Genomic DNA, 25,981 nt, shown 5'->3' with positions numbered 1-25,981 from the left:
TAACTATAAGCACAATTTTAAAGCATATTCAATGTGGTTTTTTTAAGAAACCGCTTAACAATAAATGTTTATGAAAACAAAATACCAACAAGCCTTTTCATGGAAGGAGAAGAGAACAAGAGGTAATTATAACACAACACAAAGATATTAACAGATAAATAAATTATACTGCATTTTGTAGCACTGTACATCTCTGTGGTAACCAGAGAGACGATAATGATCTAATCATTAAATAGAGCTTTCCTTTGCGACCAGCCTAAATAAATCAGTCTGAAGTAGACAGCATGCACATCTTGAAATGTAAAAAACTGGAAAATATTTTCCATAGTTTCTTGTGCCTATACATCCCTCACAATCTGTAAAATGTTAGGTCTGACATTTATTTAAGCTACACAATCTACATTATTTATACAGGAACCTTCTTAACAAAAAAGACCAGTTTGGGCTCTAAATTTTTCTACAAATATAGGCTACTACAATACAGGCTATTATATTAGGATAATAAAAGGAATGTTTGTACCCATTAACTTGAGTATATGTTACAATGCATTTCATAGGAATCACACAAAAAATGAAGCAAGGAAAATATTCTCCAATACACACATGCCTAATTAGAACATGGTGAACATGGCCTCTACGGTGAAACACCTGCATATTCAAATAAACATTCACTAAATAGATTGTGGACATTAAGCCTTTTCTGTGCGCATGGGAACCTAGGCACAGACCAGCCTGAGAGGATTCAGATTGTTCAAGTTTTATCCAGCAGTTCCTTTAGATTGCAGAGCAGCTACAGAAGGTGCTAGTGCTAATGGCTCCTGAGCTAAAGATTGCTTAAAGCAGAGAAAAAGAGTGATGGTGCCACTCTGTAACAGATAAAACAAGGTACACCAATTGTTTGATGGGACAATACAACCAAATCTGGAGAACAAACCTACCCACTGCTGAGACAAAAAACTCACCATATGTGATTTTTTTTTCCATTTGCAGTTTTCTGTATATTGCTCACAAAACACAGTTTGTTTGTGTAGAGAGTGAAGTGAAATAATCCTAGATAATGTGTTCAGCCTCTGAGACTGTGCTTTCCCTTCTTTTGAGTAACCAACCTATTCTAAGGCCCCCACTGCAGGCCCATCTGCAATGGAGACCTCCTTCACTGCAGGAAGAAAAAGCCATCCCAAAACTCTGAAAAATAGAAATGTGTAATCTGATCCCCTATTCTGTAGTAGTACTTTCATTTTACTATATGCTGATTCAGTGAAACTACATCAGCTGTAAACTGGGGTGACAAAACACTCAGAGAGAGGTAAACCCATAGGCAAAAAAAAAAAAAAAAAAAAAAGTTTAAAATTCTTTCAAACAGAAGTCAGGAAACAGTGCTTCAGCATTGAGAGGGACCTGTGAGACTCACATCTAGGCATCTGTCCAATGTGGAGCACATCAAAATAATAGAAGAAAAGTCTTGGAAAACACAGTAACTTTGATAAAGGATATAAGAGGATTAATTAATACAGAATAGCAGGGGGAAAAAAATCTCAGCTAGCACTCAGTAAAAAGAAAATGACCTTTTAGAAGATAAGTAATTGAAATCTTCAAATTGCTCACAGGGTAACCTTAGATAAGCTTTAGAAACCAAACAGAAAAATCTGCAACATGGATGCATGGATGAAACAAATGAAAATGGGAAGGAAAGTGTTTTCAGACAGAGGTAAGGAGTTTCTAAAAGGCAGGCTTTAAAGCAGTATAATAACTGTGCTAAAAAATGACAGAACCAAATATATAAAAAGTACTGTAGAGTCATATGAGCAGTCAAGCGTACTAGTACAAATTTCTTGTTGTCAGCCTATAAAAATGCCATCTCTTGAGATACTATCATGAGGCTTCAGGAGTTTTTTAAATCCCAACTCCAGCTTCTGGCATCTATTGATAACATAAGAAGTGAACTACCTCGGACAAAAGAGGAGAAAGGAAGTTTTCCTGGTTATGAAGAAGAGGTAACCTAAGGGCATACTAAGGACAATAGAACGTGAGTTGGAGAGACCTTTTTTCCAGATTTCCCATCCTGGGCACCTGAATCAGGGTTTCCAATACAGAACATTGATACATACCTGAGCCTTCACCAATGACAAGAGACAGTTTGATCCCAGTTTGCAGGCACAGTATACAATTATCAATTCCTTTTGAAGAAGGAATGTACAGAACTCAATGAGTTCCGACACTTGCCTTTGGAAAATATAAACAGTAAACAAATACCTCCAGTTGCTTCACAGTAAAGACTAAATTTATATGTTGATACATTCTGGGAGAAGAAAACAAACCTAATAGAATTAAAGAAGAATTTATTGTTGAGAATCGGAAAATGAAAATTTTCATAGTAGAAACACTTATCTCCTTCTTTTGGTACAAACTGCTGTCCTATTGTCAGCTTTTTTGAAAATAATTCCACTAAAAGTACAGTAATTATTTGAGAATTCAGACTAAGAGCAAATGAATTGAAGATCCCCAGCTGTCTGTGCCTAATGACATTGGTTTGCTTACCACACTGCTGAATCCCCTGGCTGGCTCTGCTTCCTTCTTTCTGGTGTACAGCATGAACTGGTTTTAGAGCAAAGAACTAGGTCCTTTTTGGATGCAACTACACCAGATAATACATTCCAGGAACACATTGACAACAATCTTGACACAAACTGGCAGTCAGTCTGGGGGAACAGACTTGAACAAGCCTGGAGTAACTTCCCTCTAGACTCCCATAAAGAGCACATCGGACACTTAACTAAGTGGGATTTTAGCGCTGAGTGCTTCACTGAGCAAATTCACTCCCACCAGGCTGCCAGTGTAAACACACAAACTGGCCAAAGAGCACAAAACCTGGAGAGATGTTAAATGACACACAACATTAAAATTGTCCAACTGTTTCTATTCAGTCCTCTCTTTATACTGGCATGCCAAGGTCCCAGAATAGTATTGCACAGTATTGCTCCAGGTTTTGCCTTTTTTCCATACAACATGCCCACTTGAACGAAATGGTCATTTTATCTCAATCTGTCAAACAGCAATGTTGAATCTCTGGTTTTGTCACCACCTGGCTTTCATAAGGGGTGTTTGGCGTTTTGCCATGACAGAAGGGTAAAGATACAGGTTAGTGAAGCATTAAGCCTAAAAGATAACAAATTCTTAATGGCTGATACTGGTTAAGAGGGACTATCTTCCTGAGAATTGGTGCATGTATTAATTTAGAAGACCCAAATACACAAACAATATCAGGTTAGGACATTTCAGTTAGAATTATAGTTCTCACTCTAATCTCCACTAACTGCTCTCTAATCTCCACTAGTAATATTTGGAGCAATAGTCTAAATATATATATATTCTTCATGACATGCAAGAAAATTATCAGCTTTGAGAAAACACACTTGCTAATGAATTTTACAATAAAGAAGCTTGACTATTTACTTATGTAGTTGGTGCCTCCTGAGTGATAAAACAGGGATAAATATTTTGTAGAGATAACACTTGTGTTATTACTATTTGCTTTGGTCATCCTTTGCACTATTATAGTCAGTGGCCACCTTCTGACCTTTCTGTATTTGCCTGCACACTTCTCCAAGTGGAAAAGAATACTAAATCTTCAGAGCTGGAATTTTTCCTGCCTCAGTCTCAGTGTTTGTCTTTTATCTCATTTCAGTACAGTTATACCTTTGAATATGTGAACAAGAACAGGACACATTTACCCATTTATATCCTCATTTGACATTTATGTTCACATAACCATAGCAGTAAGAAAATTCAGTAACTCTTGCATCAGGTACCCCTTTGGAACAAAAGTTCAGCCATACCTGAAGACAACCCGTGTTAGGATCTGTGATAAAGGTCTGCACATGTACAGAGGAATACAGGCAGAGGCAGTCCAGGTAACACCCTGCTCTGGCTTCTCCCAAACCCATCACAAGGACCATCAGCCCATATCCACCACCACAGGTGCCCAAGGGCACAAGGGCAGGTGGGAACCCATAGAGACTTAGGGAAAGGGAACACTGTGCCAACCCCTGCAGGGCTGTCCCAGGAGTCTCAGTCTGGGCATAAAACCCACCATGATAAGACAATTTGGAGTATCTCTCATACTTAAGAGGTTTGATGCCCCAAGGGTGTCAGATGCAATATAGGGCAGAAGAGAAGATTTTGTGATTGCAGAAGACTTACAAGACATTTAGGAAAGGAATTAAAGGCAGGGAAATAGATGGATGTAGGTGACCTGGGGAGGAAGTGGTGTTAGAAAACAGATCACATCTGTTCTCTGTGTGTGTGCATGTGTGGGTAGGGAGTCCAAGTACCAGCAACTGGACTTGGAGTCCTGCATGGCAGCAGCTGGAGAGACTGAAGGGAATAAAACTGTCAGTGAGTGGAGTGGGACCAGGGGTCAGAGGCCCATGTCTCTGAGTGCAAGACTGTGGTGGTGTTCACAGGGGTCCCAGGAAAAGAGAAGAGATGAGAATCTCGACTCCATGTTTCAGAAGGCTGCTTTATTATTTTAAGATATATATTATATTGAAAGAAAATGATATATTAAAACTATACTAAAAGAATAGAAGAAAGGATTTCACCAGAAGAAGGCTTGAAAGGAATAGAAAGGAAATGGAATGATAATAAAATCTTGTGACTGACCAGAGAGTACGAGACAGCTGGACTGTGATTGGCCATTAATTAAAAACAAGCACATGAGACCAGTCAAAGATGCACCTGTTGCATTCCACAGCAGCAGATAATTATTGTTTACATTTCATTTCTGAGGCATCTCAGCATCTCAGGAGAAAAAATCCTAGCAAAAAGATTTTTCATAAAATATGTCCATGACACAAGACCACATGAGCAGCTGAGTGTTGGAGGGACCGGGTGAGTCCTGCTCAGCTGCCAGAGACACCCTGAGGTGTGAGGGTGAAACCTGCTGGGCTGGGCATGAGGGAAATGGCCTGTACCAGGGGCTGGAGCAGGCCTGCAGCCTCAGGGGCTCAAATGTCCATTTGCCAGCAACTGGAGAGACTGGGATCCAGGAGCAAGTGGGGTTTAGGCAGAGTGTGTGAGCCCAGCTCTTGGACCTACCTTGTACCCATCTATACACATACACAGTCCCACTGTTGGACGTCTGTCCTGCTCAGCCAGAGGTGGGGACAGGATGAGGCTGCTGGTGCTGTGTTTGTGCAGCTGCTCTGTGTCTGGGTGACCTGTGCAGCTGCCTTGATGTGTGGTACCTACCTGTGCTCTCTGGGGGTGCTGGCTGGGAATGTGCTGAGCCTTGCTGCTGTTGGACCTGGGGCCATGCAGATGTGGCAGCCTCAATGAGCTGCCACATCTGGTCTGATTCCCCTAATATTCCTGTGCTATAAAGCTAAATCAAAAACATTCAAAGTCTTCTATCTTATTGTCATTGAGTGATTTATTTTAAGATTTACCCAGCTCAGGGCATGATTACTAATTTCCAAATGCCCAAAACCTATCACTCAGAAAATATTTGAATAACTTTTATTTTGTGCATCACAGTGTAACAAGGAGATGAAACCATATCTAAAAAGCAACAAGTAAAAAGTCCAATACTTGTAAAATTTGGTTAACTAAATATATCTGGAACTGCTAGAAGGGGGGGGAAGGGACAAACCGCATAGAAGAATCACAGGAAAAAAAACCAAAACCCAAAAAAACCAAAGCAGGTTGGAGGAAACCTCCAGGAATCACACAGGACAACAGCATGCTGAATTCAGGGACAACTTCAAAGACAGAGCAGGTGTTTTCTAGATCCCAGGGCTGGACAAGCAAAAGAGAAGATGTAGTAGGAAGAGAAAAAGAAGCCATGGACCCAGAAGCTTTGGCAATGTGGAAAAAATAAGAAAAGGGAAGACAAAGCCAGACCTGCATTGGAGGGCCAAGAAATCTGAGTTAAGAAAGTTGAGACTGGTGTGATGGAGAGCTTGACAAAGAACTGAAATCAATACTTGGAGTAGAACACCAGATTAGTGTCAGTTTTTTAAAGTGGCTGAGAAAAACTAAGAAAGGCTGCCAAGGCGAGAAATCTGAATGGAAAAGAAGCAAGTTCAGAGAGGAAGGTAAAGAAAAGCTAACAGATTCAGGAAATAATTCAGATTTTAAGGCAAGATGTTAGGAAAAAAAGAAAGCCAAGAAGTCAAAAATTGTTCCAAGGTTTGGGGTCCATATTTGTTGCATAGAAAACTTCAGCTGGGGAAAGGGAGAAAAAAAAGTAAGGAAAAATTACCATATCTTCTGAGAGGGAGGCTGAGCAATGAGGAAAGTGTTTAAGAACAGCAATTACAAGACCAATGCCTTCTGTGCTGAGTTTACATTTGTTTGCTTTGTTTAAAGTTTCTAGCACATGACTTTTATACTTAAGCAAATCTGTTATCACTAGAAGATCACAGATTAAATTGAAAGTACAGAATACAAACTCCTAAATCATATCAAATCCCATTAAGTAATTACCAGCATGTAGTTTCTTCTGCTGGAGAAAGTGACTTGATGTGGTTTGTTCAGTGCTTGTAAGCAATTAGCTTTTAAATGGGAAATGAAAATGGATAGTGTTTCATTTTCTTGTTCTTGAGAAAATAAATAGGAAATCCTTTGGACTCCTTGCTGAGTTTGTATTGATGTTCAATTTAAATGTTCCTAAAATCAATAACTAATTAGTAAAACTTAAATTTTCGAGAAATTTCCAAGTTCTTTTGGAATTGTATCTTTTCTTACACACTTGAAACATATATTTTAATAATTTCCTGCAAATACAAGGAAATATGCAGTAATACAGTGATTAAAGACTATATAAATGTGCTGTTTTAAAGATATTTCTAGCATTTGATAGAAATTATTTGATTTTTCATATATAAATATATATAGAGAGTGCACTGACTAGAATATTAGTACCTTACTATGAATATGTTTTTCAAACTGCATAATGCAGATTTGAATTATTAATGCTGAATTGATTGTTTGTACAAATTAATTGGCTTCTGCAATGTTTTTCTATTACACCAGTAAATGACATATATGTCACTGTGAGTGGCATATGGTACTGTGGTACATGTCAATGATATAAAACTTGGTTCATCCTGATGAGTGCCACTTTTTGAAATCTCTTATTGAAGTTAATAACTACTCTGAAAAAAAGCAAAAAGAGCAAAAAAGAAATATGAGCTGGCTCATTCGTGTTTTTCAGTATCTTCTGTCCTCTGCAATAAAACATTCACATATCTCATTCTTAATATCTTAATATTTTTTTCAGAGAATTATATTCTTTTGACTTAAGGGTTTTTACTTCTGTGATATTTTCTTGTGAAATTATTTGATTGTCATTAAATGCATGATGATTTCTTTTATGTTGAATCCCAAACACCTTGCAAAATTCACTGCATCAGCTTGAATCCAATTACTAAATGGTATCACCTGTCTATGTAAGACCTGTCACTGTCAGACATTATTGGCCATCAGCTGCACCGTTGTCATTCTATTAATGTAAAGAGAATCTATTTTAAAAACCCACACATAGTGATTATACTGAATCTATATTCTTCTGTAAAGGCCCAGGACTTTTTAAATAATTTTATATGGTGGGCCGTTTCCCATTTCACTTAAATGGAACAAAGTGCATCAAAGCTGCCATAAACTTTGAAGTTCCAAAATGTCACCCTGCAACTAACAATTTCTATGGGAATGGCTGCAGCTCAAGCCTGATTTGAAAAACGCATGTGTGATGATTCAGATCGTGGATTTCTTGTAAAGTATGTTTTATGCAGGACAAGAAAGGATGATCTCAAACTTGCTAAAAGGAGCTAGATATCACATGATATTGCATACCTTGATTTCCTACCTGATGTCTTTCTCTAAAGAGCAGTATTTACCAGTGATGTATGAGCACTCTGAGAAATCAAACATTTCATAGGGTAAGATGCCCTGGCCGCAGCTATTATTCTGATTTTGGGAAGGAAAGGAGTGGGGTTAAAGGATCACTTCCTTCTCCTGGAGCTAGAAAGTGTCTGGAAGGGATTGTTTAATGGTTACGCTGGCTTTTAGGCAGGAGGGCTTTTGTTGCTCTGGAGGAAACACAAAAAACTGTCATATACTCACAGGATATGGTCAGTGAACACATGATCTAAAATACTGAGCACATACATGGCAAAAGCTCCTCTGCAGGGTTTCTTATTGCCACTTCTCTCCACGTGTCACCTTCATCCTTGTCTTCAGAAAGCCAGCTCTCTATGGGGAGACAAATCTCTTCAGCAGACACAGGGACCACTCTTTCAAGTCTGACTTCCTCCAGGTACCAGCTGGGATCATTTCCAGAGTTGTCGTGGCCAATGCGGATTTTATATAGCTGTCCAAGATCTCTGAGATTAATCTGTAAAAAAAAAAGTTAAAAAAAGAATGCAGATTTTAATAACAAATTACACTGTTGTCTTTAGCCATCCTTCTTATACTGGGCATGAAAGCTAAATGTGCAGCTAACATAGTCAAGAGTAATGAGTTTTAGAAAACGAAGCCTTAATACACAATGAATCCCAGAGACAAAGAGTGAAAGCATGCGGAGTAGTCTGCAAGTGTATTTTTATTGACTTCAGTACTGCATTATTTAAAGTGAGTAAAGGGCTCAGAGAATCCAGTCTGTTTCTAGACCTCTTCCTTGGAAAAAGGAATCCATTTTCTAGTGTTATAATGTAAATCTCTCTTGCTAGACAAATCCTTTAACAAGTAGAACTAAGTTCAGTCATTGCTACACCAAATCATACAAGTCCATACAGTTACCATCAGGAGAGCCCTATTATCTATTCCTACCACTTATCAGTCTGCTACTTTTCTCATTGACTCCTGGTTTTTTGTGCTCTGGTGCCAGGGTTAACTGTTTCTGTAAGTGCTGATGCTACACTGCAGCAAATTTAAACAATAAAACTTGGCTATGTCTCATTGAATACTGCAGCCTTGAAATAAGAGCCACTATGTTTTGGGTTGCAGAAGTATTTTAAGCAATTCTGATGGCAGGAATTGAAGCACAAAAGCAGGGTTAACCACTTTCAGCCTTTTTTTATACCTTTCTTTTTTTTTATCAGTGTTGTGTTTGAAAGGTCATGGTAATTGGGGAAAAAATCACCAAGTAAAAAAGAACAAAAAAGAGCTGTTTCCTTTACTATTATAGCAATTTTGTACTGTTTCACATCAAAACAAAAATGAAAAAAGGAAACAAACATCCCTGAGGCAAGCCTGGCACAACTAAGTCTCACAGGCTGAGGGCATGACATGTATGCTAGTAGTAAAAAGTCTGAATAGAATCATACTTATGACCATTATAGCAGGTTTTGCTATATTAAAACAGTATGTTAAAGGAATATGTGCCAGCTGAAGATACAATTATAGCATTAATGCAATAAAACGATGTACCTCAAAGATATACTCTTAATACTCACAGTGAAATTACAACAGATAAAAAAAGCACTCTGACACTAGCCAAAAAATGTAGGCAGGACATGGGCTAAGTTGCCCTAATAAATGCCACCCAGCTGCAAAACAGAGACCTCTGCAGTGGGCAAGGGACTGCTAAGGTTACCTTGAAAATAAATATAAAATTATATTAGAACTCTCAATCTTTATTGCAAACTGAGTAGATTATGGTATTGGTGAACAACAAAGGCGGTGCTCTCCTGAGATACAGACACTGGCTGCTATTTGTGGTGCAGAAGTGGTAAAGGGAAATTTTGCAAATAAAACACTGATACCTTGTGATCTTATGTCCATGATTAAATTCTGGCTTAATCCCTGTTGAAAGAGAAGCATCACAGCCATCACAGATTATTGTATGCAATAATCATTACCATGATTCTTGGTCAGGACCAGGAAACTATTAAAGAACCCCTTTCAATTTCTGAAGCAGGTAATCAGTCATTTGGCTATGAAGCAAACTGAAACACTGATAAAGCAAATCTTGTATATCTATTTTGCATATATATATATATATATGAGTTATAGTATGTATCATATGAGTTGTCTCAAAAGTGAAGCTAAAACTTCTTAAATTATATTGACTTATCATATTATGTTAAAGTGGATTTTTTTTGTTCTTCCAGAAGGAGGTCTAAGATGTGAGATATGTTTCCAGGTGAATTCCCATGCAAAGACCATGAACACATCCTTCTGGTCCTTCTCCACCTGCTGTGCTCCAGCAGATCCACTTCCTTCTTGTGCTGGAGGCCCTAGAGCTGGATGCAGCACTCCAGGTGGGGTCCCACAAGAGCAGAATAGAGGGACAGAATCACCCTGCCAGCTGCATAGTAGATGATTTTTGGCAGACCAGTGATACAACCAGAGAAAATATCACAAAAATAAACACAAGTAGGAGAGCTAACCAAAAAAAGGTGGGAGGAAAGGAAACAAAAATAAAAAGAAGAAATTTGAAAAAGGAGAGGGAAATGATGAGGCCCCTTCATCCCCATATCAGCATGCAGGGACTTCCTGCTACTGGATAAGCAAAAGAGCAATCCATCAAACCTAATCAAATGAGGTTTCAAGGTAGAGAACACAAAGTTCTGTCCAGACCTTTAGGTTTCTCCAGGATATGTATCAAGTTGCAACTAGTTCAATTAGATTTGTTGAATTCCTGTTCAGCATCTCCAAATATGTATGTCCTTGTGTCTTTCTATACTTCCTATCACTCCCTAAACATCCCAAAAGCAGTTATGATATAACAAAAGTAAGAAAGTTATGACCATGTACTAAAGGGGAATTTGCCCAAAGTTTCAAGTCAAATACATTTGCTTGCTTTCAGCTAAAGGGAGAAACAGCATCAAGCATACTTGACTTACAAAATAAAAGGTTTTTGTATAGTAAACTATGCTGGACTTACAGATAATGGCATACTTCTGAGTCTGAAAAGTCTCAACAATCAAAACACAGAACATGCCCATTTGATAACAGGCTTAGCAATATGCTTATAATTTTTGCATAATATTATTTTTCTGAATAATTGTTTATTAGTGACCTTGGGGGAAAAAAGTCATATTTATTCTTAGGTGGAAATTAGGCAATGGCAGAAGGGAAATCAATTGTATGTGATTTTCTGAAAGACATCTAATACAATTAGAAATTTATTTTCAGTACCAATTGCATATTTGGGGCTTGGAACAATTCATCTTGATGTCAGCTCAGATATCACATTGGTTTCTCAGTGGTATTGACTTGCTAACATGTTATTTTTTGTCAATTGGAATCCCGTCAAATGTATGTCAGAATTTGCTCTTGCAGTGAAATGCAGAGGAAAATATTCTTATAACACAGCAGAGCTAATGATATTCTTTTGACAACATAAACAGTGTCTTGAGGTTGCTTCTTCCTTCCTTTGTTGAATAAATTGCCTTGAACTTCTGCATGACTTGAACACAACCTGGCATTTAGAAATCTATTTTCACAACCAGAACGTTCTGTAGAAAGTTGTAGGACAAAGTTTACTCTGTTGCCCTTGTTAACAATGTGCTTACAAAAACTGCAGTGTAGCTGCTCTATGGTGTTCCAGCACTAAAACTGCAAAAGTAACATTCCTTTTTATATGGAAAGAGCCATTCTGATGGGCCTGCAATAAATGTCCAAAGAGGAAAGGATGAGTTGAGGACTAAAGTGTCACTCTGAAAATCAGGCAGCTAAGTTCTATTCCTGGATTTGCTTTAGGCTTCCTGAGAAACTACAAAATTCACAAGGCCATTTTGCTCCACTTTCTAAACTATACAAGGACAACATTTACATGTCTTTTACAGGGACATAGCAAATCTCTCTTCATAAATTTTGAGATCCTCAGAAAAAGGCGCAGCTCTGAAATTCTGTATTTTTTTCTAAAATGTTCTGTTCATTTTGTGTTATTTGCTACTGCTCTAAAATTCAATTGAGACGTCAAAAATTATGAATTGTAATGTTGTAATAGAGTTTGGACATGGAGGGAAATTCATATTCCATTATGATGAGGCTTACATCAGCCACCTATAGAACACAAAACCTAAACTGCAGAGGTGACAAACAAGGGCATGGAAACACAGATTGAGGTAAAGGGACCTAGACACCACAAACATCAGGTATGGTGATCTTCTTAGGGATGACCTGTTAGAGAAATCTTCTACAAATGCCAACCTCTTCCCAGGAAAAGATTTTGCAAAACACCTGAGCCATTATCTACAATTAATTGTTGGTTGATTGTGAAACTCCTGCTGCATTAACCAGTTTGTTTTAAGTCGTGTAATAAATTCTAAAGGAGACAGGCCTCATATAGACCTTGCTTATGTGACAGACTGCCAGCACTTAATAGGCTTAAAAATATCATTGTGACTACAATGATAGTGGTAATTCTGTGGTCTTTGTAGCATTTTTCTTCACTGTTACAGGCAATATTATCAATGCATCATATTTCTTGGCACAAGTACCAGTACTAATTATTGAAAAAACTGTCCACCACTTTCAGAAGGCCATGTTTTCACACACAACATCTTTGACTTAGTCATATTCTAAATTTTTGCAAGCAGTTAAACTAGACTGACCTGCTAAACAATACACCTATATGATTTGCTCATTGCTACTATTTATAGGACTAAATGATCTTCTTACTATAGGCAATGGGGACATTTCATTAAATCATGTGTTAGACAACTTGGCCTTACTTTTTGAAATTGAAGCTTAACAAAGCTCATATTTTACCATTTGTCTCGAAGCATAATTGAAATCCAGGTTTATCAGCAAGAAGTTCTACCTAAAGAGGATGCAAGGACTAAATTTTAATTCCAATTCTAAATGAGCTATGCAAATACACTTTTTGGTCCCTAGCATACCTGTGAGTGATATTTTGAATGGAGTTGGTATGACCTATCTTCATGTACTTAAGATGTTTAACTAAGTGAAAAGTGAAGTTCCTTGTCTGAACAAGAAAAGGTCCAGTGGAAAGATACTTCAATAAAAGGATGGAAGAAATACATGTGATTACTCCATTTCTCTTTTATTTACTAGAATAAGTAAAATAATATCACTGCTTTCCTGTTGTGCAGAGAGTATCCTGCAGTCTCTTTGAGATAAACTCAGGCTAGTATGAAAATCATTTGGATAAATCAACACTTGAGAGGCAGCTGCACCAAAATCCTAGTGTCTAACACACCCACCAGAGAATGTGCTTGACAGACAGTTATTAATTTCATGTAAGGCCACTTCATTAACAGAATTTCAGAGAAGTCATGTACAGCAGTTGGATTCCCAAAAGAAAGAAAAATCATTGATTGCATTAGTTTAACTTCTAAGCACTGGCATGTAATGGAGAAATCTTTGGAAGTAGATGATATTTTTTAATTGTGCACGTGCAGCTAATAAGTGTTGCCAAAAATGCAATAACTATTATACCAGTACAGTACAAAGGGTCCACCCATGCTGATAGCTTTTTCCAGATGTCTGAATTCAACCACTTTGTTAATTGGGCTCAGAAAACTTGGCGCAGTTACACACTAACTCAAGAATTAGAATATATCACAGGTGCTCATACAGAAATGTAACAGTGTCATGAAAAAGGGTCAATATAGACATGTAAAGAATAGGATTAAAGGCCACACAAAGATCAGCATTATTTTTCCTACTTCATACTTGCTTTGGTCACAAAAATAGATTTGTTAAACAAATACTGCTCATTACACAGTGACTGTTAAAACACTTTCTTTTCCAGTGCACTCAAGCTCTGGAAGAACTTCACTTTTACTGTGGGGTTAATTAAATTATGCCAACAGCAAGTACAAATATTCATATATATATGTATATACACACGCTTGGTACTGCAGTACATACTGCCTAATTACTGAACAAGCAACACCACATTCCCCACTCCCATTTCTTAAAGATGAGATGAGCTGTGTTTTTCTCCAAGATTTTTGTGAGCTCTTTACAATCCTGTGTTGTTTCTTGGAACAAGCTAAATTTTGTTTAATGCACAGCCTGTAGCTGATGAAGATAATTTTACATACTTCTCTCTTTTATCTCAGTAAGGGATGAGGTTCATCTTGTTATCCTATGCATTTCACAGACAGTGACAGTTTTAAGTAGAGTAACAGCCATGGGTATGACTGTTTTATGCTGCCTTAAGCAGATCTGACTAAAGTCTGGACTTCTCTAAGTTTTATTCAACTGTTTCTGGACTTAAATTGTCATTATGGAAAGCAGGGACAGCTGGAAAATAGCAGGACACAAGCAGTGTCCAGCTTTTAGGCATTGTCAGTCCCATGGTTAAGAGTGCGGATAGCTACATCAGTGCTTTTGTTCTCTTTTGCAATCTTCCCACTCTGGAAGGATTCTAACTGAGCTCATTTCAGCCTCTTTTATTTGAACATCATGAGCAAAAGCATGAAAATGGATTTGTTTCAACCTATTTTTGCAGCATTTAGTTTTCTTCTCACTGCTTCTCATTTTATTTTGGAGATCTGAGTTTTGACTGATGAAAGAATGACTATGGATCCAGACTGCAGGAATGAAGGACTCATAGTGAAGCACAACAGATTCTTAGAGTCTGTAGGGCTGATTCTAAAGGAAGGACTTTTAATTATTCATGTATAGGTTATTTAAAATGACTGATAATTTTATTTAAACAGGAGGAAATCAAAATTAAAAATAACAGATCAAGTTCTAAGTGTAGCACGTTCTTGAGATGCAGTACAGCATGAAGGTGCATCTGATGAACACAAGTCTTAACAAACAAAATAAAGTGGAAGCGAAAGGGAAATGGCTGTATTTAACACTTAAACAGTCTCATCATAGGAGCACTATTTATTAAGTTTTATGGTATTAAGTGGCTTCAAGCATTATATGAGCCCTGCTTTTCTTCTCCCTATATTACTTTCTAGTATTTGCCCTAGACCATAGAGTGTCTAAAGGATTGTTTATGTGGATGAACAAACTCTAAATCATGTAAATGGATGTGGCACCAGCTTTAAAAGTTAGAAAAATGAGCTCATGCAGCAAAAATCACACCAAGGATGAATTTCAGTTTCCAATGCTCCTAAAATATCATGCATACTTCATGTTCCGTACTTGCAAACATGGAACAGCTACCTTCCTTACAAAGACAGCCACCAATCCCAAAATATAATCTAAGGTTGAACTGAAGACTTTGAAGATTTCTTTGGAAAAATTCCAGCACTTCTATTAGTTTAATTTAGTGTTATTTTTTTTAAATTGACAATGTGTTGAGATTCTTAAGACCAACACCACCCTAAAGAGACTGAAGAGATTATTGTGAAGCAAATTCACAAAGCAAATAATGGAAAAACTCTTGTTGGGGAAATGCTAGGTGTTGCCACTATCACTAAGGCAAGCAGTATTTTGAAAGCAGATCTACTGAACCAGTCAGTGTTTTTACTGGCTTCATTATTACTAGAACAGCAGAACTTGTACCCGAAGGTATGGAATTATTATGTATGGAAGTAATAAAAATTGAGAGATTGCAGCTGGTTTTTTACAGAAGATAATAGGCTTAGTCTTATGCTTAGTTCTCTTTGACACAGAAGGGAATATTTAGCATGACCAAACATAAAAAGAATATTTTTAAAAGAATTTCTTTATCAAACAGAGTGTATAGTCATAAGACATAATTCGGCATGTTTCAAAGAATGATGATGCAGAATACTGGGCTCCAGAGAATATAATTTACAATATAATTAAAGCTCCAGTGTCTTGAGCAACCCAGCCTTCTGCCAAAATCAGTATTTTTGAAATACTGAGAAATATTCAGGGACTGTGATGACACCAGAGGAGGATGCAGGAAGCAGATCAGAGTTGTGATGAAAGCTGTAACTTATGGTGGATTGATATTCCTCTACTGGAGAAGGAATGACTCTCAACAGAAAAATTATGCCCTAAAAACTATGCCTGAATAGTAGCAGAAGCAGAAATCCACAGCCCAGAAGTACTTTCTTTGAGCACACAGGGACAATTCAGAGCAGAAAAGGAAATCCATCAGATTTAATTCTGTTTTTTTCCTGCTCCCATATTGTTTATCCTTGTCATACCCATCTGGTAGGAAAAATTGCTAAGCCACAAGAGAAAATGTTGTGCAGAGTACATATGACTGTCTTGAGGAAACCTAGAACCCAGGGCTCCAGTCAGAAACAAGAACTTTCCGCATTACACAATTGTAAATTACCTTCAATGAATTTCATGTACTGCCATCATGTGGAAATCTCTAAGGGTAATAGCCTTGTTACATTATACCTGCACTACAATGGACTTCGGCCAGTTTTTAATTTCATTTACACAAACCTTAATCAGAGATGGCCCAGGTTAATGAAGTTACACTTGCTTTATAAAGCAATAGAAGCAACACTAAAATTAAGTTCTAGAATGAAATCTCAGGAGGGTATAAAGGAGCACCAGCTGATTTACTCAAGTTTTATTAACTTTCTTTTTTCATTATTTTTAACTTTACTGAATAATCATTGTATACTTTTAGGTATCCAACTTACTAAACAGTTAACTGTGCTTTCTATCAGACTACTATTCTTGGTTTTTATTAGACAATCCAGTACAGTTTGGTCTCATTCTCTTTTTGGGGGCCATTTCTTTGTGATTTCTTATGGTTGTAAGTGTGCCTACAGGGATTTTGAAACTGTATGGTGTTTTGATTGTTTTTGTGAGGCATGACTGTGTTTTATTTGTTTCCATTATATTATGCTGATCTCTTCCAGCACCCTTCATCAGTAAACACTTCCCTTTTTAAAAACTATGCTAGAAAGTTTCTGTCTGGCTGATTTTGGTATCAAAAGATGCTTTCTGTCCCATCTGTCACTGATTTCCCATCATGTGTTTATTATGCATAAATTATTTAAATCTAAGTGACATATCACAGGTTTAACTACTGCAATAGTTACAGTCCTGACCAAGGAACCGCATGAAGTAGAGAAAATGGCAGGAATTACAGGATCTTGTAGAAGTCATGAGAAATATCATGTTTCTGAAGCACGTCTCAGAGACTTTTTTTGTCAGCAGAGAGAAATATCTCCATTTGCTTGGAGTAACAGGACAACACTTGTTTAAATCACATGAGTTAATCTATGTGATTTACCTCTAGTTTCTAGCCACCCTTCTCCCTCTTTCCTTCTTACTTTCTCCAATAAAAAGTTCACACAAGAGTGGGCTTCAGTGAAAGTCTGAGGAAGTTTGTGGAAGAATTTACAGTGGACCCTTCCAAAGAAGGATATGCAACACAAACCATAACCAAGACTATCTTACTACATAAATGCAAAGAAAGTTCTTTTACTTCTTCAAATGAACTTCTAGTGTAATCTAGTACATCAAGAAGATGCAAGTATGAAGCAGATTCTGAGAGACAGGTCTGCCTCATGCAGCTGTGAACACATCTCCTGATTCAAAACTCAGAGCCATAAAAGTCAGCTGCTCCCTCAGAAATACTTAATCATCCTTACATGTTTCTTTGAGTCTTTTTTATTACATCTATTATCTTGTTTTGAGAAAAGCTACTTTGCATTTGTTTTGAATTCTCCAGTGTTTATATAACAGCCATACTGCACCTTAAATGTATCTTCACTGTTTGGATTAAACAGCTGCTGTTTCCCAGATCCCAAAATAATAGGACCAGAAGCTTTGTTTTCTCCATAAGCATAAAGGAATACCGTTGCTGTTGTGCCAGCTGTTTCAAAATCCCCAGTGACTACAGTTATCTTCCAGTCTCCTTCTGTAAAGTAGAAAAAAAAATTAAATGCTTTTAAAAACGTTACTTAGACGAAGCAGTTTACTTGAAAGATGTAAAAGAAAGCATAGTTTGGCCCAAGGACTGTGTCTACACTGCACCTAAAAGGTAATGATGTCAGGAGAGGCAGCAAAGGATTGCCAAATACTACCTCATTCCAACTCTGCTAAAACAAGTTATGGACCAAGGATCGAGGAGGTTTACACTGCAATGAAGCCACAGATATGAACATAGAGCTAAGTGAGATTTCTAGTGATAACCCTGAGGGTCAACACAGAAGCAGACCACCATCCAGAATTTGGATTATGACAACAGTATAACCAAGAAATGCAACAGAAAAAATGTCAAAGCATCCCAATTAAGTACAATTTCCTCTCATTTTAGGGTGATGTGATACATCAACAGAGTTCCATTTGCCTGGATGGGGGCATGATACTGAAGTCAGCATAAAAAAAAGGTTTTGTAGAAAACTCTGAACTAGATTAGGACTCATTAGACAATCATTTTATATAAAGTTCTCTGACACTAAAATGTCATCTCTGCTCCCATAAAATGTACACGTTATTTAAATATTCAAAAGCAGCATAATATAATTCTTATTTTAAAAAAGAACTATTCATAATTGTAAAATGCATTTCTACATCTGAAAAGATGGGATTGCATGCTTCTCCACCCCTCATTGATTGCAGCTTTTGTCTGTGTGAAACAAGTTCCATATAGCGACTTAAATTCATTCTGTTCAAGGCAAATAAATGAAATACCAGCCCCTAGTCATCTTATAAATAAATGCCATAGCGTACACTGCAGTTTTCTTAGTAGAAAGCTGCCTGGTAATGCTTGCATGATTTAAATCTGTTGTCTGACAGAAGTATTTATCTTGGGTCAGTCCTATTATCACTCAGTAATTTGTCCCACAAAAATTGAACTGGAGCAGGAAGTTTGATTTCCTGTTTTCCAAGCCTTTAGAGGTTGGGCTGATGTCTGGCTTAGGAAGGTGATAGAATTTTAAATACACATAAATACACAGCTGGGAATTCAGAAAGCAGCAATAGCTCATTTGTTCTGTCCAATCAAACCTGACCCACAGACTGATGGAAGGAATTGTTCCCTGTACTCTGCTCTGATGAGACCCCGCCTGCAGTATTGCATCCAGCTCTGGGCTCCCCAACAAAATAAGGATGTGGACCTGTTGAAACAGGCACAGAGAAGGACTATGAAAATTATTAGGGGCTGGAGCTCCTCTACTGTGACAAAAGGTTGTTGTTCAGCTTGGAGCAGAGAAGGTTCCAGGCACGTAGACCTTATTGACAGCCTTTCAATATATTAAGGGACTCAAAAGAAAATAAAAGAATTTTTACAAGGACATGTAGCGATATGTCAAGGGGGAATGGTTTTAAAGTGAAAGAGGGTAGATTTAAATAAGACATGAAGAATATATATATTATTTTTTTTTACTGTAAGGATTGTAAGACACTGGAACAGGTTGCCCAAAGAATTTATGGATGTCCTGTTTCTGGAAGTGTTTGAAGCCAGGTTGGATGGAGCTTTGAGAAGCCTGACCCACTGGGAGATGTCCCTGTCCATGTCAGTGGCTATACTAGTTATCTTTAAATATTTCTTCCAACACAAATTATTTTACAACTTCATTAAGGAAGTGAAGCATCCAATTTTCCTTAAGAATTGTCAAACTCCAGCTTGTAAGAAATTCTTTTGTACCTTTGAAAATCTGTCTCTTCAGAGCTTTCTCTATAAACTCACTTTCATCATAAAAGAACCATAGCACCAGAAAACAAAAGGATAAACATCAATTAGAAGAGTGAAAAGCCTCTATATGGAATATAGAGGCGGAAACAAAGAGCATGAGGCAAGGGCTCCCTACCCCATAGAAAAGAGCTTGTTTACAAAGAATTCAGCCTTGTCCATTTTCAAACAAAGTTCCTTTGAACCATTTGACTGTAAAATAAGGACAATTCCATTTACAAGGGTATATGAAGAGTGGTGCAGACAAGGGCTAAAATATGACCCACTACTCCCCCTAAAATTTCAAACATCATTCAGAAACAAATACTGATTTTAAAGCAGGTAAAACGTATTTTCTTTTTGACATATTCAGTGACTAATTGTGCCTCAAGTTGTTTTGATGGCCCTTTCTACTGTATTATCTTCTCAAAGTCTGTCTTTTGTTAAGCAATGGGGTTCTGGAATGATTAAGTTGTTACTACTGAGGCTATATTTTCTAGCTAGTTCAGCTCCAACCTCCCAAGTATAAGTTTAATATCTATAAACTATTTTGCACACAACTACCCCTCTGAAAGTAAAGTAGGGAATCAAACTTCCCCAAAAACATAATTTAAAAGAGTTTTGGTTTGAACTCCTCTATATTGACTTTGAGGCTTGTTCCTTTTTTCTGGAAGTAGAAAGGACTTGTGTTTGAAAGACCATGTGGGTATAGGAAAAGAGTCCTTAAATTTCTAATCTCTCTGATGCCAGAAATCCTCATTGCAGTGCATTGCGTGCTTCCAAATAGAAAAGGGAAACAGTATTACAAAAGTATTACAAAAACATAATTCTTGTTGGCATAAAAATCTGGGTTGTTCTGATGAGGTAGAGTACCAATAGCTCCTTAATGACTGAAGAGGAACACTCATTGAGGGGAAAAGAATACAGTTAAAGGTGTTATGGCATCACTTTCATTTAGCACACATAGAGGAAAGGTGCCACCTATCACCTGGGGTTCTGGGGACGTCAGAAAGTGGTAACTTGCCCCAGATGACTGTCTAGACATGTATTTTGGTTTGGAGGTTTTTTTTCAATTTTCTATATTATTAGAAACATTACAATACACTAGAAAGTTCTACTTCCTATGAAAATAATTATGGGATTTTTAAAGAAATTATACAGAAAGAAAATGCAATGTATTTAAAAGCTCACAGGGAAAAGAAGGTAAGTGAACAAACTCTCAGATCAGCCACTAAGCCAGGAATTGGAGCAGCCCATCTAGTCATAGGATACAGAATTTCAAGTCTCTTTCCCACTGATCCATGTTTCACCAAGTGTCCCAAACAAGAGGCTATTTGTTTCACACACTTTTGGCTGCCTTACTTCAATTGAGACTTTTGCACAGCTTAAATGACACAGACCCAGCTGTAGGTGCAGAATTTGAATTATGAGAGGGAAGATCTCTCAGGACAGGCCATGCAAAAGTAAGGTGTGTGGAACAGATAAAGTACAAAGAAGGTTGAACAAAGAGCAAATTACTGCCTGCTGGAAAACAAATAGAAAGCAGGAAGGACAAAGACACTTGTGACTCAAAAGAAAGCCAATAACAGGGCAGGATTTTAATATATTTTCTAAAATAACTGGTCAAAAATTTTATTGTTAACCACTTGCCGTAGGAAAAAGGTTTAGGACAAGGTATTTGGATATTTTGATTGATACAACAAATTTTGAATAAACATTTTCAAACTTTCTCACAACGCCTTCTGGATCATTGTTCATCCTACAGCATAAAGCACTTCTCATAGCTGAGAAATTCTAATGTGTTATTAAGAAATTAAATTTTATCTGCTCTGGTTGCCAGGACAGAGAAGTCAACCTGAACAAATATGAAATCACAAGTAAAACAGTAAATGAAAAACTATTGTTCAGAACAAAACCAAATATAGTCCAGAAGAAAGAATCATGTTTTAAAATGTTAACTATAAAAAACTGAAATTATGATAGATAACCAGTAAGTACTAGAAGAATAGGAATTTTTCAAAGAAGCAGAAGGAAAAATAACATTATGGAAAGAAAAATGGCAAAATAAAAATAAAGTATAAACAAAGTTATTTATTAAATTAAAATGTGAAGTTCAGAGTTTGCTGAAATGTTCAAATAGTGTACTATAATTAATGTTTTAAAATAAATACAAGTGGCAACAAATGTGTAAAGCAATTAGTTCTGAAACAGAAACAGTCTTCATTAAAATCAGAAAACAAGAACAGTATTTACCATTTGCTTCTTGCATTTTCAGCTGCTGATTTTTTTAAAGTCTATTAAAAAAATCCATTAATAAAGGATCTTTCCTTTAATATTACAGAAAAGTTTGAAAGAAAAGATCAAAAAGACATTTAGTTTTTCTAGCCAATGCAAGAAAACTCTCATTTGTTCTCTCACTACTTTCTCATTATCATCTAGATCAATTATATAAATCACGTTCTCTCAGAAATCTAGTAAAGTAAGCTGCAAAATGAGTTAACTCTGATATTTACAGTGTAAAATCTGCCCAGATTTTTTCAGAGGAAAAGGATTACTAATTATTGTTTTTACTTCCATAAAGTGACAATAAATATTACCTTGAGGGTACAGCTCAATTTCTGAATGGATTATACCTTGAGACATAAATGGAAGCCACCTAAGTATAAGAAAGAAAATAAGAAAGCAGGTAGGAATCAATTTTTATTTACATTACCAAATAACAATGGTCCATATCCAATTTTCATACTGAGTGTACCCAACAGCAAAGAGTCTCTACTTCTAAAATTTTAGTATTTGATTTATGTTACAGTAAAAATTATTTGTCTCAACAAAGAAACTTTTGTACGAAAGAGCTATGTAGGTGTAAAATACACTTGTATCAGATTAAGAGACTCATATGACATTACTTCACTTGTTTCTATAGCTAAACAGAAGAATACAGCACAAAACATTTTTTTTTTCGGTACTACGGCTTGAGAGGTAAGTATAATTTGTATGTATCTACTGCAGTATTTCTTAAAACTACAGTTCAGTGTTAAAACAAATATTGAACCAAACACTTCACTTTCTTATTCCTCCTAGAAATTGAGGACAGGTAAATGAGTCTCAAAAAAGGACAAATCAAGGAAAACATTCTTTAGGTTTCCTAGTCATGTTACCCTAGGCTATGTATAATTTTGAAAACTTTTCCTTGAGAGCATGGATTGCTAACAGCTTTTATTTCCTCTTACTTGGTAAAAAATCATCTCTTTTTTTACCAGAAAAGGAATGCAACAATCTTCTGGGCTGTAGTTTTTTATTTTATTTTCTCAGTCCACTTCCATGGACTCTCCAGGAATGACCTGAATCATTCAGTCTCCTATGATGCCTGTAGGGATTCCAGTACAAGCTGGGCAAGAAAAGTCCAGAGCAACTTACGAAGTTTCCAATTTTTTTGTCTTGAAAACAGTACCTGACCAATTCATATAAGAACTACTCCTTAAGAAATAAATTTTCTCTTACTAAACTACTTATTTCTATTACTTCTGCTGAAAACTGATGGCACAGGTATCTTCTGAAATCCCAGATGCTAAAAGGCATCAGTAACTAGTAAATATTGTATAATTGAAATCAAGCAGAAGGTGTTAGGTGTTCAGAAACTAATATCAGGCTTTAAGACACATAAAATGCTTATGTTCCTTTGGTTAAATGAGAACAAAGACAGAACTTTTTTCATGTCCTGGATCAGAAAAGAGCTCTGTAAAATAAAACAAATGTGAAGCTGAAGATTACTGAATTAGATTTCTGGAGAGCAAAAACCTTCTCCCTCCTTGAATAGAGCACAAGTACATTTTGGCAATCATAGAAGTTACACCTGATCCCCACCACTGACTTATTTTAATCCCTTTTTAATGGAAGGCCTTCCTTCTAGAGAAGTTAGACATTAAAAAAGAAACACTTGTTCCTTTTTAACACACTCTATCACAGAATAATAAACATCTGGTGCTAATTATCACAGAATTAACACAGCAAAGTGCCCTGCCATTTATCATTCCTAAGCCATATTGCTCACTAGAGATAGCTATGACACAAAGAAAATTTCACCTATATTTTTTTAGAAAGGTAGCAACTACAGCTAGCAACAACAGCTGGTCTGCATCCAAATCTGCTCAGAGAAATCCTCAGTCTTATAACACTATTTATAAGCATCTTACCAGTTGAAGAAAAATCTCAGATTTAGAGAGTTAACCGAGGTGGGAAAACATCTTTATTCCTGTTTTTGAGGATGTGACACCGAGAATTGCAAGAAGCTGTTCAAACTTATGTAACATATTCACTAAAATCCAGACAAAATAACTAGGCAACGTGCATTTATTGTATGTTATTAATTGCATGTTATTTATTCTGGTGCCTTGTCACATAATCATATTGTTCCTCTTCATTTTCTTTATTTCACTCAAGTCATGCATATTCCCATGAGAGAGACTGTAATATGTAAACTCCAAAAATGGGATTACCATATTTTTCTAAAAATGCAAAATGAAGTATTTATCAATTGACTTTTAAGATGCTCATTTAATAACTTAAATGGAACATCTACAGAATAGTTCCAGGCATCATATTTGTCTCTCTGGCCATGCTGTAAAGAAAGTGAATGCTAGTCTTGGATGGAAAACCTTGTTTCTTTCCCATTTAGTAGTACACTTAATTTAGAACATTTCAGGTGCTTTATCTTTCCTTCCTGAAAGGTAAAATCACACTTACAGCACCGATCCTGTAAGATAAGGCTGTACTCTTAATTCCAGTAACACAGACTCAATATAAGTGTTTAACCTTTGCTACAGATCATAGAGAACATTAATTCAAGCAATCTGTTCTGGAATAACACATTTTGTGGATTTTATGAAACTGTGAAATTATCAAAAAATGTCTTTTCCTGAAAAACTCACATAGTACATCAATTGACGCAATATTTGTAGCGATCCATATTGAAGAATATTTTAAAATATTGCTGTAAAAACTACCTTTCACAATTGAAAACATATTCTGAATTGCTCCCAGCTTCTCTGACAATGACTTTATCACAGTACCAGTGCTGGGACTGGGTACTGGCCTCACAGCGCAACAGCACCTTCTGCAGCTTCCCGAGGGATACAGCTTCCACTGCAAAATCGCTGACCTGGGAGACAGAGGAGACAGCACTCTGCAATTCACCACCAATAAGGCAGCCCAAAAAGTGAAGTGTGTTAAAAGCCTGATCAATTCCCACAATGTACAAAGATTTCAAATGGATTTAATGACAGCTGGACTGTATTCAAAGAGTTTGAATCTGAAGAGTTAAATGTCTTTTGATGAAGTGTCACAGTAAATAAGAAAGCACAGCCAAAACCAGGATGCAGTAACAATCCCCCCAAATATTGGGCTTTTACAGCCATCATCCAAAATGCTGCACACAACCCTTTAGTATTGCTTCAATGCCTTGCCATTTACATTACTCTTCTCTAGGTAAGAAACGCTTAAAGCCGTTGTTTCTTTTGTTGATATTATTTTAAATCAGACCTTCTCGTAATTTTCTCTTTTTGGTTTCACCTCCTCTACTTACATTTTATTCTACTGAAAGAAACTGAAATCTGACATGCCATTTTCGCCTTGTTATTCATTTAGGCTTGTGCTTATAGTTGGAAAAGATTGTTTTCATAGAAGCATGAAGCTGATCAGGTTCAGGTTGATGATTTTCTGTCCCAGGACAAAGCACACAGTTTTCTGTCTCTAAATGTAATGGTCCAGATCATTCTTCTCAGTACAAAGAAAATGAAGTAAAGAAATGCACTGGAGAATTCATATCTGTAAAGTTCTCAGTCCTCAGCAAATGGCAGAATTGAGACTGCCTGTGCAAGATTACTGATCCCTTGTGTATAGATAATATATGATCACAAGCTAGTCTCTCTGAAAGATTCCTGCCTCAAAGTGTGCTCAGGAGGACGACAGATTTTTCAGTATCTCCTTTTGTCTTCATTATCTTTATGTCTCTATACATTATTTACTGCAACCACCCAAAGAGCTCAGTGAAATAGAAACTGATTTCCCCAGTGACTTCACCTTTGCACTTCTCCCATAGCACCATGGTTTTCTGCAACTGTTTAATCTCTTTTTTAAAAGACCATCTGCATAGCATTTCAATTTACCTACATAGTTAAAGCCCAGAGTTTGCTGCCAAAAGCTGTCAAAGATGCAGAGCAGTGTGGGTGCTCAAATGAGAAACAGAGGGGTTAATTTACTGAAATATTTAGCATTTCAAAGAGCTTACTAGGTGCGCAGAGCAGAATTCTATTTGAACTCAGTTACAGCTATGGTTGTTCAGAGAAGTTAAACTGGTTATGCAGCAACACATAAGCATGAAAAATGTGGTCACTCACAAAGGTTTTATTTTAAGCAATTTGCCCAATATAATGCAGAATATCTGTGGCAGGGATGAAATCGAGTTGTTCAAGTCAGCATCCTACTATC

General features: G+C 36.8%; 1 protein-coding gene across 1 annotated transcript in view; it reads right to left on the bottom strand.

The window, feature by feature from the left end:
* Nucleotides 1–25,981, bottom strand: part of LOC115912708 (lipoxygenase homology domain-containing protein 1) — a 137,154-nt gene that overhangs the window by 96,229 nt on the left and 14,944 nt on the right. Inside the window, exons 8-11 of the mRNA XM_030964372.1 lie at nucleotides 24,499–24,653; nucleotides 22,093–22,151; nucleotides 17,577–17,740; nucleotides 8,170–8,395 (exon numbers count right to left, since the gene is read on the bottom strand). Of these exons, the coding sequence (XP_030820232.1) occupies nucleotides 8,170–8,395; nucleotides 17,577–17,740; nucleotides 22,093–22,151; nucleotides 24,499–24,653 (604 nt within the window). The remainder of the gene's footprint in view (nucleotides 1–8,169; nucleotides 8,396–17,576; nucleotides 17,741–22,092; nucleotides 22,152–24,498; nucleotides 24,654–25,981) is intronic.

Source organism: Camarhynchus parvulus, chromosome 2, assembly GCF_901933205.1.
Source record: "Camarhynchus parvulus chromosome 2, STF_HiC, whole genome shotgun sequence".
NCBI classification, from domain to species: domain Eukaryota; kingdom Metazoa; phylum Chordata; class Aves; order Passeriformes; family Thraupidae; genus Camarhynchus; species Camarhynchus parvulus.
The sequence above is the reverse complement of the archived record's forward strand: the minus strand, read 5'-3'. Positions and strand labels throughout refer to the sequence as shown.